General features: G+C 42.5%; 1 protein-coding gene across 1 annotated transcript; it reads left to right on the forward strand.

Moving 5' to 3' along the window:
- Nucleotides 1–9283: 9283 nt before the first annotated feature.
- On the forward strand, nucleotides 9284–13078 carry LOC124880315 (mucin-5AC-like; the record flags this gene model as incomplete). The annotated part of the gene is made up of 2 exons (XM_047385361.1): nucleotides 9284–10762; nucleotides 12620–13078. Coding segments are annotated over 2 exons (1938 nt in total), but the record flags the coding sequence as incomplete, so codon positions are not given.
- Between the last annotated feature and the right edge of the window lie 1169 nt (nucleotides 13079–14247).

The following is a 14247-nucleotide window of genomic DNA, read 5'->3' on the forward strand; positions in this document are numbered from 1 at the left end:
TTTTTGCATTACAGAATATACAAATTTACAATTTACAATGTACAATGTACAATGTACAATATACACATATATAATAAAAAGGTGCATTTGCAACATCTGTATGCTGTTGTTCTGTAATCTATTGAATGTTCAACAGAGAAACAGCCTGGGGGAAGAAACTGTCTTTGTGGCGGCTGGTTTTAGTGAACAGTGCTCTGTAGCGGCGGCCTGAAGGTAAAACTCTAAACAGTTTATGTGCAGGGTATGTGGGGTCTGCAGAGATTTTGGCAGCTCTTTTCTTGACCCTAGACCTGTATAAGTCCTGGATGGAGGGAAGGTCAGCTCTGATTATTCTCTCTGCAGTCCTGATTATTCGTTGCAGTCTGGACCTGTCCTGTTTTGTGGATGAGCCAAACCACACTGAGATGGATGAAGACAGGACAGACTGAATGATGGCAGTGTAGAAGATGACCAGCAGCTCCTGTGGAAGGTTGAACTTCTTGAGTTGCCTCAGGAAGTACAGTCTCTGCTGGGCCTTCTTTCGAACAGTGTCTATGTGCGAAGACCATCTCAGGTCCTCAGAGATGGTGGTTCCTAAGAACCTGAAGTGGTCCACGGCCGATACAGTGTTGTTGAGGATGGTGAGGGGGGTGTATGGGGGTGGTGTTCTCCGAAAGTCCACCACCATTTCCACAGTCTTGAGTGGGTTCAGTTCAAGGTAGTTCTGACCGCACCAGTGTACCAGCCGATCCACCTCCTGTCTGTATGCAGACTCATCACCGTCCTGGATCAGTACAATGACAGTGGTGTCATCTGCAAACTTAAGGAGTTTCATGGTCGAGTCTGATGAGGTGCAGTCATTTGTGTACAGAGAGAAGAGGAGTGGGGATAGAACACATCCCTGGGGGGCACCAGTTCTTATTGATCTGGATCGGGAGAAGATGCTCCCCAGTCTCACCTGCTGCTGTCGGTCAGTCAGGAAGCTGTTGATCCACTGACAGGTGGAGGCTGGGACATTGACAGTTTGAAAAAATAAATACAGAGTGAAATATTTATGTATTTTTAAATGGATTTATTAATTTTTTTTATTAAATGTTTTTATTTAATGCAATCATTTAAATTTTTGATTTAATGGGACAATTGATTGTTTTTGTGCATTTCACATAAAATGAGGTTCAGGGGTTCTGGAATGGGGGCAGTAGAAACAGAGAGGAGACGCCGCTGTCTGGACAGGTTAAGCTAAAAGGTTTGCCTGAGGAAGTTAAAATTTTGGGTTTTATGAGGACGTTTTTGTCTCAGCCATGGCGATAATGAGGACAAGAACTTCTGACCGCGGTTCAGTTAGTTTTAGGTGGGACATTAGATATTCGTGCCCCGCTGATTCAGCAAGGTCTTCCTCCCGTGTGATCTGAAGAAGGCTGTCACATTAATATTTGTTGTCGGACCAAAGTGCAGGTAAGACCTGGGCAGCCGCATGTTGAGTGATCTTCAGCTTTATTCAGAGGTATCCAAACGTAACATAAATCACTGCAGGAACATGAAGCACATGGCAGTCAAGGACAGAGACCCGAGTTGAGAGACGAGGAACCAGCAATCAACACATGAAACAGACTAACTAATATACTAAGGGAATACAAAGGGCAGTTAATCAAAGGAAGAGGGAACAGGTGAGACAAGGAGGCAGGGAGACAGAAGGAACAGGTGAAACTAATGCATAGACTAAACATGGGCGAAGGGATTAATTAATAAAAAGACACAAACCAAAAACCACAAAGAAAGTCCAAAATGTCACACCGTGACATAGGCAGTCTGATTACGGGCAGCTGCTCTCTACCAGCTCCCTCCTGCAGACGCTAGTTCGCTTAAGGAACGTCATTACATTTTTAAACCATGGTGGTGTTGTTTTGTTTGTTTTGGGGGAAGTGCTTGTGCGTCTGAACAGCTGATTTTATGTTTGAGCTGATCTATGATGTTATTAAATACAGCGTGTGTGTGTAACTCTGAAAGCTGGTGTGTAATCTTCTTTCAGCCTTCAGGCACAGTTTATGATTTGTAAATAATAGTATTATATTTTGGTGTGACCGCTCTGCAAATTTGGTCCTTAATGTCATTGTAGTGTTTTCCCTGCACTACTTCAGACACAACCTTCTCGTTTCTCCTGGTTCCATGGCCAATCAGTGAACAGCAGTCTGTTCACGTCACGTGTAGTCCGGACTCAGCCCCGGTCGTACCTGTTCAGTAGTAGGGACCAAAAAAGTAGGTACCGGTGTTTTGCGAAATTCTGTTCCCCTGAAATAATCTGTTCCCCCTGTGTCGGGAGCGCGCACTGCAGCCAGAGAGTAGATCCGACCGTCTTCACAGGTTTTCTGATCGATCAACGACGGAACGTATTCATGTCAATGTTGTTACTTTATTTTTAATCAACAGCTCCTACAAAAAATAAAAAATAAATACAAAATGAACCTGATCTTGTGAGGTTTTTTGCAGAGCTTCGTGTTGTTTCGCCGAAAGAATCCATGTCTTTTCCAACTTGTGTCATGTTCACTTTAACCTGACGGACATCAGTCAGCCACCAAACACTGTTTTATTACTTTTTTATTACTGATATAAAACAATGGATGCTCACTCTGCTGGACACGAAAAATCAGGCTTCCTGAATAGATGAGAGTGTAGGTTATTTTTCTGGTAAATCGCGTTCTAATGTAAAATATGACAAAATACTGGATTCACAAAAGATATTTCTACTAGCTAGTTTTTGATCATTTTTGATAATGGTAATGTATGATGTTGGTTTGTTTAAAATAATCAGCTCTAGTATTATTTAAGTACTTTACATATTCCTATATCAAACATACTGTCCCTGTCATGTATGAGAACATATTTCCTCTCTTTTAAAAAGGGGTAAAAATGTTTATAGGAACATCAAAGGGGAACACAATATTCCAGCCTGACGCTCACACACTCTTAATGTTTTGTTATCCCATGGGACACGGATTAACCAATCAGCTTATATTTTGGGTCGGTCATTCCTCACATCAAACACAACTATTCTTGTGAATGTGGACACATTTGCTCTTTATTTGCCAGAACTACAGGGGGAACAAAATATTTCTGCCATCTGAAATATTCTGTTTCCCCCTCATAACATTGGAACAAAAATAGCTTACAGGCAAGTGTTTTACTGTGCCTATTCCTCGCATCATGGACAAGTCCTGTGAATTTGGAGACATTTGCTCTTTATATGCCAGAGTTACAGGGGGGAACTGAATATTTCAGACAGCTGAAATAATGAGTTCCCCCTCGATAACATGGAAACAAATTATTTTTTCAACAAGTCCTTAACTGTGTTTATTTCTCTCATCATGGACAACAAGTCGTGTGAATTTGGAAACGTGCTCTTTGTTTGCCAGAGTTACAGTCCGGAACAGAGTATTTCAGACAGCTGAAATACTGGACTTGTTTTAAACAAACCAACTTCAGACATTACCATTATCAAAAATGCTCAAATAATATCTAGTAGAAATATTTTTTGTGAATCCAGTATTTTGTCATATTTTACAGTAGAACGCGATTTACCAGAAAAATAACCTACACTCTCATCTATTCAAGAAGCCTGACTTTTCGTGTCCAGCAGAGTGAGCATCCATTGTTTTATATCAGTAATAAAAAAGTAATAAAACAGTGTTTGGTGGCTGACTGATGTCCGTCAGGTTAAAGTGAACATGACACAAGTTGGAAAAGACATGGATTCTTTCGGTGAAACAACACGAAGCTGTGCAAAAAAAAAAAAACCCTCACAAGACCAGGTTCATTTTGTATTTATTTTGTATTTTTTCTAGGAGCTGTCGATTAAAAATAAAGTAACAACATTGACATGAATACGTTTCCTCGTTTTACCGACAAATCGATCAGAAAAGCTGTGAATACGGTCGGATCCGCCACTCTGGCTGCAGTGCGCGCTCCCGACACAGGGAAAAAAGATTATTTCAGGGGAACAGACTTTCGCACACCTGTACGGAAAAAAAAAAAAAAACAGTGATGGAAAGGTTCACATCGCGAGTAGGGGCAAATCGAGCGAGTAGAAAAGGAGCAGAAGTCTTTATGCAAATCCTGAAGCGTACTCAAAGCAGTCCGTGGTGAAGTAATTCGCGCAAACAATGTGACTGGAACATTGCCCTCAAAACTAAAATTAAGCCACAAATCTCTGTTATCCGACTGCGTGCGAATGTGCATGGACACATGTGGGTCTTTGCAGCCAACAACAGAACATCTGCCTTTGAGGGTAGCCACTGTAAAGGGCGCGCAAGGTAAAACCAGCCGGTAAGACGTGATCCTCTACTGAAAATTAATTTGCTGGAGCTCCGCTTCACTTGCTAGTCAGGGACGGGACTCAGGTGACGTTGCTGGGTGCCAGTGTAACTATAACGTCACAATTACGCTAGAAAAAATAAAACATTAATTGGTTTGTTTTGCATTTGGACTGTTTGTAGAAGGATTCGAAACCCAAATGGAAGTATAAAAACGATCAAAAAGTGAATTTTCCATATAATAGGTCCCCTTTAAGTGTGAAAAGGAATTATTTAAAAGCATATGTCCGCTTTAAATTTAGACACTGAAAATAAAAACAGTTAAATGTCTTTTTATACAGTATATTTATCTATCCAGCTTAAAAGGAAGGGCCATGTCTAGTGCTACGATTCTCAACGTAGCCACCTGGACGCATCCAACTGTTGATAGTATCTTCTACTCTGTTTTTCTAACTAAAATAATTCATTGTTTGCTGTTGATGATGTTGCTCATACTCACAGGATTAATCTCTTTAATACGAGTATTGAAATGTTACGTCCTTCTGCTGTCATGAAACAGGAAACTGATGTTGACATGAACACAGCACTCTATTATTTTATGATCTTCCTGCATATTTGTGGTGGTTCAGCCAGTTTTGCTACTATTTAAGTCCCAAAAGACAATTTCTATATTGTTACCTATTTGAAGAAAATACTTCCTGTTAACAATTAGACATATTTGAAATAAAAGATTTACAATTAATTTTAGTACATCTTTACATTGAAAGTCCAGCTGACGTTACTGTTAAAATGTTTTCCTTTTAATTATGAAGAAAACAAAAAGAGGAAGGTTTTGTTTCTACCACCATTGACAAGTTATCTGAAATGTTGGGAGATAAACCATCTTTGTTATTTTGATTTTGTTCATGCCCTTTCTAAGTTGAGTTAAGACGCTTTTGCTGTTTAATATATTGAAATGGTTTGTGCTCTATTTACATTTTGTGATAATCTTCTGAACTCAAGGACTTGTTAGTGGTCAAAAATCTGCAATAAACTACCTATTTAATACATCCAGTGTTCTGTTTTGTTACTAGTTATAACTTTTCTATTACTCTTTTGGTCCAGCTGATTTATAACCAACATGTCAGTAGAATAGGTCAAAATAGAATGTTTTATAACAAATACTTATATGTTATTTTACCTAGCTGCACACTCGCGGTGCAGCATATCCACGTTTATGTCTGAGTCTTTCAGCTGTTTCATTAAAGACAGCTCCGGTAAATACATCTCCAGTCGCCAATTGTTGCTAGTCACAATAAAACTGCCTGAATGTATGAACACAGGCCCTCTAATTAAAATTCAAAGTGCGGTAAGCATGTATGTATTCATGCTATGCTACAGTTGAATCCACTACAAACCATCCAACTGGCTAACGTTTGCTTCCTGGACAGCAAACTGTATCATCTAAGACTACAGAAGAACAATGTGAGATGAGAGACTGCTGTGTCTATGTTTTTACAGAGATGTGGCTAAATGAAAACATTCTGGACAACATGACATGGTATGGCAACTGCTCTGCTGCAGACAAGAAAACCCTACAAAGAATTGTTAGAATGACAGAAAAGATAAACAGTGCCCCCTTCCTGCCCTGGCAGACTAATATAAAGACCAAATCATAAGTGTTATTTATTTTACGTTTTTCACTTTTGACGACTTGTATGTGTGTAGTCTCTTTCAATCATTGTTTTATTGAGCAGTATGATCCATGGAGAACAGTATCTCATGTCTGTATATGCTGAAGGTGTATGACAGAATAAATAAACTCCAGGAATTTCTTACTGTCTGCATCTACAACAGAAACTTCTTTTGTTGTTATTAGAGTAAATTTTATGGTCATACATCTATACACGCTTACACATGTATTTCAGGATTATCAAATCCTAATATGATTATTTTAGTTGAAGCTGAAATGTATTTCATTTAATTATTTTGTGCCAGGAAAAATACATTTGGTAATGTTGGATTGCAATAAATATGTGACGTTGCTGCCACACCTTTGCATTCCATTCTTGTGAATGCTATTAAAAATAAAAATAAAAAACATTTGCAGCTATTTATCTTTGACTAAAGGTCAATTTAAAGGCATTGTTGTGTGAGTTTAAGAGATTAAGAACATCAACCTCTTTATGTGTAGCTTAAACATATGCACCAAAAAGTCTATTATACCTATTACAATGTATTATAGATTTCATAGACTCTGTGCTAAAGCTAAGGAATATGGAAACACCAGTCTTTGCAAAAAAATTGTGAAGCAAAAATTTGTTAAAATTAGTTTGGATTTTATATAATCATGTAATATAATGACTTACGTAGGTATGAAACCTTATTATATTAGTATGTGTCACACCCTTTCCATAAATAAGACAAAATAATCTGGTCTGGTTTGTTCACCTGAATGGAATGATTAGACAATAGTCCGAAATTGTGGTTGTTGCGTGAGTTGTCTACAGTTCAAAATGAATTTCTTTACCTGCGTCATACTTGCAATACAAAGGTAATATATAAGGTTTCGCAGCAGAGTGGTTAACCAAGAGTTTGAGAAGAAGCAGGAGAGGCTTAGAGGACTTTAGAAATTAATCGCTGCTATGGGTAAGTACATTTCAAATCTATGATAAACACATAACCAGCAGGTGTTGATAATTTCTTCTATAAATGTATAATACATGACTGATCACAGATCAAGTAACAATTTATAACTCTTAGGGTAAATTATTAAAAGTTTATGCAACTTTCGTGTGTATTAATAGGTAAGGTTTTAGGTTCTGACTGTCATTGTTCAGTTTATCTTTAAATGCTTAACCCCACTTTGAAAAGCTAACAAAAAGCTAGCTTGCTATGTAAAATATTTCTGCCACCATCAAATTTCCTTTAACTTGACAGAAAACAAAATATTAATAAAATTCTAAATTAATAAACCATACATGGGAAAATTTCCAATTGGAATAAAATGTTAATTAGAACAAATTAATCAACATAAAACAATTTTATGTATCTTTTATGTGTTCTTTGTTAATATTGGCAAGCTTGTTGAACATTTACATTTATAGATGCAAGATAAAGTTGTGACAGGGAAGTGTAATGAGTGGCAAAATCTTAATTGGGCTTTACGTTGGGTTATTATATTTGACAACAACTGAACAATGTTTAATTAGTAAGAATGTTTAGACTATGATTGGAAAAACGATGACAAAAATATTCCTTACAAACTATGTTGGTAAATATTGGTATATTGGTTTCATATGAAACATTAGCCCTGAAATTGCTAAAACTTGTTAAGAACTCAAACTATTCTAAACATAATATTCAAGGTTATTTTCTTTGCGTTGATTTGGCAATGTGAACTGCTTATTTAAATTTTTCTTGATTTAAAAAAAAAACATTGTTTCTATTGTTAAAAACCTGAGAAAAACTAAAACAACCAAAGCAGATAAATAAATGAATTAAAAACAAACACTTTTAGTGTGTTTACTGCTGACGTCGTAATTTGAGGTGTGCTTTTCAGATCACCTCAGTAGCTTTAATTCAATATTTTCTTGTGTTTTTTAGAATAACCCAGACCCATGTCTGATTTAAACAATAGTACACTTCATTGTTTTCTATGAATCTAAAGTACTTTTTTTTTTGCTATTCATATTTAGTTGTTTTTAAATAGTTTCTTTAGTGAGTGTGTGGGGGGGTGTAAATATGCACTGTTGCTTGATTAAAAGCAGTTGTTTTACAAATGGTGAATGAAACTATTTGGCTTGGTTTGGAAGAACAGTAGTTATACAGATGCACAAAAAATGTCAGTTTATTCAATAAACAATAACGCAAAATGATCATTCAGTAACTGGAAGTAATAATATTCTGTGAAGTTACAATTTTTATGATGTTAAATACTGCAGGTGAAAGATTGAAAATGGGGGCTGGACCCATTTTGATGAAACTACTAATACTTACAGGTAAGCCAGGAAGTATAAACATTTAAAAGGCTAAATGTAGCTTTGAAATATTTTCAATTTCAATACATTTTTTTTCCAACAGCAGCTGTCGCAACCATAACAACGTCAGCTGCAACTTTGACAACCACAGCTGCTCTTACCACAACTACAGCTGCTCCAACCACAACCACAGCTGCCCAGACAACAACTACAGCTGCTCTGACAACAACCACAGCAGCTCTGACAACAACCACAGCTGCTCCAACCACAACTACAGCTGCTCCAACCACAACAACAGCTGCTCCTACAACATCCACAGCTGCTCCAACCACAACAACAGCTGCTCCTACAACGACCACAGCTGCTCCAACCACAGCAACAGCTGCTCCTACAACATCCACAGCTGCTCCAACCACAACAGCTGCTCCTACAACGACCACAGCTGCTCCTACAACAACTACAACTGCTCCAACCACAACTACAACTGTTCCAACAACAACAACTATCCTTCCTATCACAACCACAGCTGCTACAACCACAACAACAGCTGCTCCTACAACAACCACAGCTGCTCCAACCACAACCACAGCTGCTCAAACTACAACCACAGCTGCCCAGACAACAACTACAGCTGCTCTGACAACAACCACAGCAGCTCTGACAACAACCACAGCTGCTCCAACCACAACTACAGCTGCTCCAACCACAACAACAGCTGCTCCTACAACATCCACAGCTGCTCCAACCACAACAGCTGCTCCTACAACGACCACAGCTGCTCCAACCACAGCAACAGCTGCTCCTACAACATCCACAGCTGCTCCAACCACAACAGCTGCTCCTACAACGACCACAGCTGCTCCTACAACAACTACAACTGCTCCAACCACAACTACAGCTGTTCCAACAACAACAACTATCCTTCCTATCACAACCACAGCTGCTACAACCACAACAACAGCTGCTCCTACAACAACTACAGCTGCTCCAACCACAACAGCTGCTCCTACAACGACCACAGCTGTTCCATTCACAACCACAGCTGCTTCAACAACAACTACAGCTGTTCCAACAACAACAATCCTTCCTATCACAACCACAGCTGCTCCAACCACAACAACAGCTGCTCCTACAACAACTACAGCTGCTCCAACCACAACAGCTGCTCCTACAACAACCACAGCTGTTCCATTCACAACCACAGCTGCTCCAACCACAACTACAGCTGCTCAAACCACAACTACAGCTGTTCCAACCACAACAGCTGCTCCTACAACAACCACAGCTGCTCCTACAACAACTACAGCTGCTCCAACCACAACAGCTGCTCCTACAACAACCACAGCTGCTCCAACCACAACAACAGCTGCTCCTACAACAACCACAGCTGCTCCAACCACAACAACAGCTGCTCCTACAACATCCACAGCTGCTCCAACCACAACAACAGCTGCTCCTACAACATCCACAGCTGCTCCAACCACAACAACAGCTGCTCCTACAACGACCACAGCTGCTCCAACCACAACAACAGCTGCTCCTACAACATCCACAGCTGCTCCAACCACAAAAACAGCTTCTCCTACAACGACCACAGCTGCTCCTACAACGACCACAGCTGCTCCAACAACAACAACAGCTGCTCCTACAACATCCACAGCTGCTCCAACCACAACAACAGCTGCTCCTACAACAACTACAGCTGCTCCAACCACAACAGCTGCTCCTACAACCACCACAGCTGTTCCATCCACAACCACAGCTGTTCCAACCACAACCACATCTGCTCCAACCACAACAACTGCTGCCCCTACAACAACCACAGTTCCTCCAACCACAACCACAGCTGCTCCAACAACTACAGCTGTTCCAACCACAACAACTGTCCTTCCAATCACAACCACAGCTGCTCCAACCACAACTACAGCTGTTCCAAGCACAACAACAGCTGCTCCTACAACAACCACAGCTGCTCCTACAACAACTACAACTGCTCCAACCACAACTACAGCTGTTCCAACAACAACAACTATCCTTCCTATCACAACCACAGCTGCTCCAACCACAACAACAGCTGCTCCTACAACAACTACAGCTGCTCCAACCACAACAGCTGCTCCTACAACAACCACAGCTGTTCCATCCACAACCACAGCTGCTCCAACAACAACTACAGCTGTTCCAACAACAACAATCCTTCCTATCACAACCACAGCTGCTCCAACCACAACAACAGCTGCTCCAACCACAACTACAGCTGCTCAAACCACAACTACAGCTGTTCCAACCACAACAACAGCTGCTCCTACAACAACTACAGCTACTCCAACCACAACAGCTGCTCCTACAACAACCACAGCTGCTCCAACCACAACAACAGCTGCTCCTACAACAACCACAGCTGCTCCAACCACAACAACAGCTGCTCCTACAACATCCACAGCTGCTCCAACCACAACAACAGCTGCTCCTACAACAACTACAGCTGCTCCAACCACAACAGCTGCTCCTACAACAACCACAGCTGTTCCATCCACAACCACAGCTGCTCCAACAACAACCACAGCTGTTCCATCCACAACAACAGCTGCTCCTACAACAACCACAGCTGCTCCAACAACAACTAGAGCTGTTCCAACCACAACAACTGTCCTTCCAATCACAACCACAGCTGCTCCAACCACAACAACAGCTGCTCCTACAACAACCACAGCTGCTCCAACCACAACAACAGCTGCTCCAACAACCACAGCTGCTCCAATCACAACCACATCTGCTCCAACCACAACAACTGCTGCCCCTACAACAACCACAGTTCCTCCAACCACAACCACAGCTGCTCCAACAACTACAGCTGTTCCAAGCAGAACAACAGCTGCTCCTACAACAACCACAGCTGCTCCTACAACAACTACAACTGCTCCAACTACAACTACAGCTGTTCCAACAACAACAACTATTCTTCCTATCACAACCACAGCTGCTCCTACAACAACCACAGCTGCTCCAACAACAACTAGAGCTGTTCCAACCACAACAACTGTCCTTCCAATCACAACCACAGCTGCTCCAACCACAACAACAGCTGCTCCTACAACAACCACAGCTGCTCCAACCACAACAACAGCTGCTCCAACAACCACAGCTGCTCCAACCACAACCACATCTGCTCCAACCACAACAACTGCTGCCCCTACAACAACCACAGTTCCTCCAACCACAACCACAGCTGCTCCAACAACTACAGCTGTTCCAAGCAGAACAACAGCTGCTCCTACAACAACCACAGCTGCTCCTACAACAACTACAACTGCTCCAACTACAACTACAGCTGTTCCAACAACAACAACTATTCTTCCTATCACAACCACAGCTGCTACAACCACATCAACAGCTGCTCCTACAACAACTACAGCTGCTCCAACCACAACAGCTGCTCCTACAACAACCACAGCTGTTCCATTTACAACCACAGCTGCTCCAACAACAACAACAGCTGTTCCAGCCACAACAACTGTCCTTCCAATCACAACCACAGCTGCTCCAACCACAACAACAGCTGCTCCTACAACAACCACAGCTGCTCCAACCACAACTACAGTTGCTCAATCCACAACCACAGCTGCTCAAACCACAACTACAGCTGCTCCAACCACAGCAACAGCTGCTCCTACAACATCCACAGCTGCTCCAACCACAACAGCTGCACCTACAACAACCACAGCTGTTCCATTCACAACCACAGCTGCTCCAACCACAACTACAGCTGCTCAAACCACAACTACAGCTGTTCCAACCACAACAACAGCTGCTCCTACAACAACTACAGCTGCTCCAACCACAACAGCTGCTCCTACAACAACCACAGCTGCTCCTACAACAACTACAGCTGCTCCAACCACAACAGCTGCTCCTACAACAACCACAGCTGCTCCAACCACAACAACAGCTGCTCCTACAACAACCACAGCTGCTCCAACCACAACAACAGCTGCTCCTACAACATCCACAGCTGCTCCAACCACAACAACAGCTGCTCCTACAACATCCACATCTGCTCCAACCACAACAACAGCTGCTCCTACAACTTCTACAGCTGTTCCAAGCACAACAACAGCTGCTCCTACAACATCCACAGCTGCTCCAACCACAACAACAGCTGCTCCTACAACAACTACAGCTGATTCAACCACAACAGCTGCTCCTACAACAACTACAGCTGTTCCATTCACAACCACAGCTGCTCCAACAACAACTACAGCTGTTCCAACAACAACAACTATCCTTCCTATCACATCCACAGCTGCTCCAACCACAACTACAGCTGTTCCAACCACAACAACAGCTGCTCCTACAACAACCAAAGCTGCTCCAACAACAACAACAGCTGCTCCTACAACAACCACAGCTGCTCCAACCACAACAACAGCTGCTCCTACAACAACTACAGCTGCTCCAACCACAACAGCTGCTCCTACAACAACCACAGCTGCTCCAACCACAACAACAGCTGCTACTACAACAACCACAGCTGCTCCAACCACAACAGCTGCTCCTACAACAACCACAGCTGCTCCAACCACAACAACAGCTGCTCCTACAACAACCACAGCTGCTCCAACCACCACAAAAGCTGCTCCTACAACAACTACAGCTGCTCCAACCACAACAGCTGCTCCTACAACAACCACAGCTGTTCTATCCACAACCACAGCTGCTCCAACAACAACTACAGCTGTTCCAACCACAACAACTGTCCTTCCAATCACAACCACAGCTGCTCCAACCACAACAACAGCTGCTCCTACAACAACCACAGCTGCTCCAACCACAACAACAGCTGCTCCAACAACCACAGCTGCTCCAACCACAACCACATCTGCTCCAACCACAACAACTGCTGCCCCTACAACAACCACAGTTCCTCCAACCACAACCAAAGCTGCTCCAACAACTACAGCGGTTCCAACCACAACAACTGTCCTTCCAATCAGAACCACAGCTGCTCCAACCACAACTACAGCTGTTCCAACAACAACAACTATCCTTCCTATCACAACCACAGCTGTTCCAACCACAACAACAGCTGTTCCAACCACAACAACAGCTGCTCCTACAACAGCCACATCTGCTCCAACCACAACAACTGCTGCTCCTACAACAACCACAGTTCCTCCAACCACAACCAAAGCTGCTCCAACAACTACAGCGGTTCCAACCACAACAACTGTCCTTCCAATCACAACCACAGCTGCTCCAACCACAACTACAGCTGCTCCAACCACAACAACAGCTGCTCCTACAACAACTACAGCTGCTCCAACCACAACAGCTGCTCCTACAACAACTACAGCAGCTCCAACCACAACAGCTGCTTCTACAAAAACCACAGCTGCTCCAACAACAACAACAGCTGCTCCTACAACAACCACAGCTTCTCCAACCACAACAACAGCTGCTCCTACAACAACTACAGCTGCTCCAACCACAACAGCTGCTCCTACAACAACCACAGCTGTTCCATCCACAACCACAGCTGCTCCAACAACAACTACAGCTGTTCCAACCACAACAACTGTCCTTCCAATCACAACCACAGCTGCTCCAACCACAACTACAGCTGTTCCAACAACAACAACTATCCTTCCTATCACAACCACAGCTGCTCCAACCACAACAGCTGCTCCTACAACAACCACAGCTGCTCCAACCACAACAACAGCTGCTCCAACAACCACAGCTGCTCCAACCACAACTACAGCTGATCCAACAACAACAACTATCCTTCCTATCACAACCACAGCTGCTCCAACCACAACAACAGCTGCTCCTACAACAACTACAGCTTCTCCAACCACAACAGCTGCTCCTACAACAACTACAGCTGTTCCATTCACAACCACAGTTGCTCCAACAACAAATACAGCTGTTCCAACAACAACAACTATCCTTCCTATCACAACCACAGCTGCTCCAACCACAACAACAGCTGCTCCTACATC

The sequence above is a fragment of the Girardinichthys multiradiatus genome, chromosome 14 (genome assembly GCF_021462225.1).
Source record: "Girardinichthys multiradiatus isolate DD_20200921_A chromosome 14, DD_fGirMul_XY1, whole genome shotgun sequence".
In the NCBI taxonomy this organism is placed as follows: Eukaryota; Metazoa; Chordata; class Actinopteri; order Cyprinodontiformes; family Goodeidae; genus Girardinichthys; species Girardinichthys multiradiatus.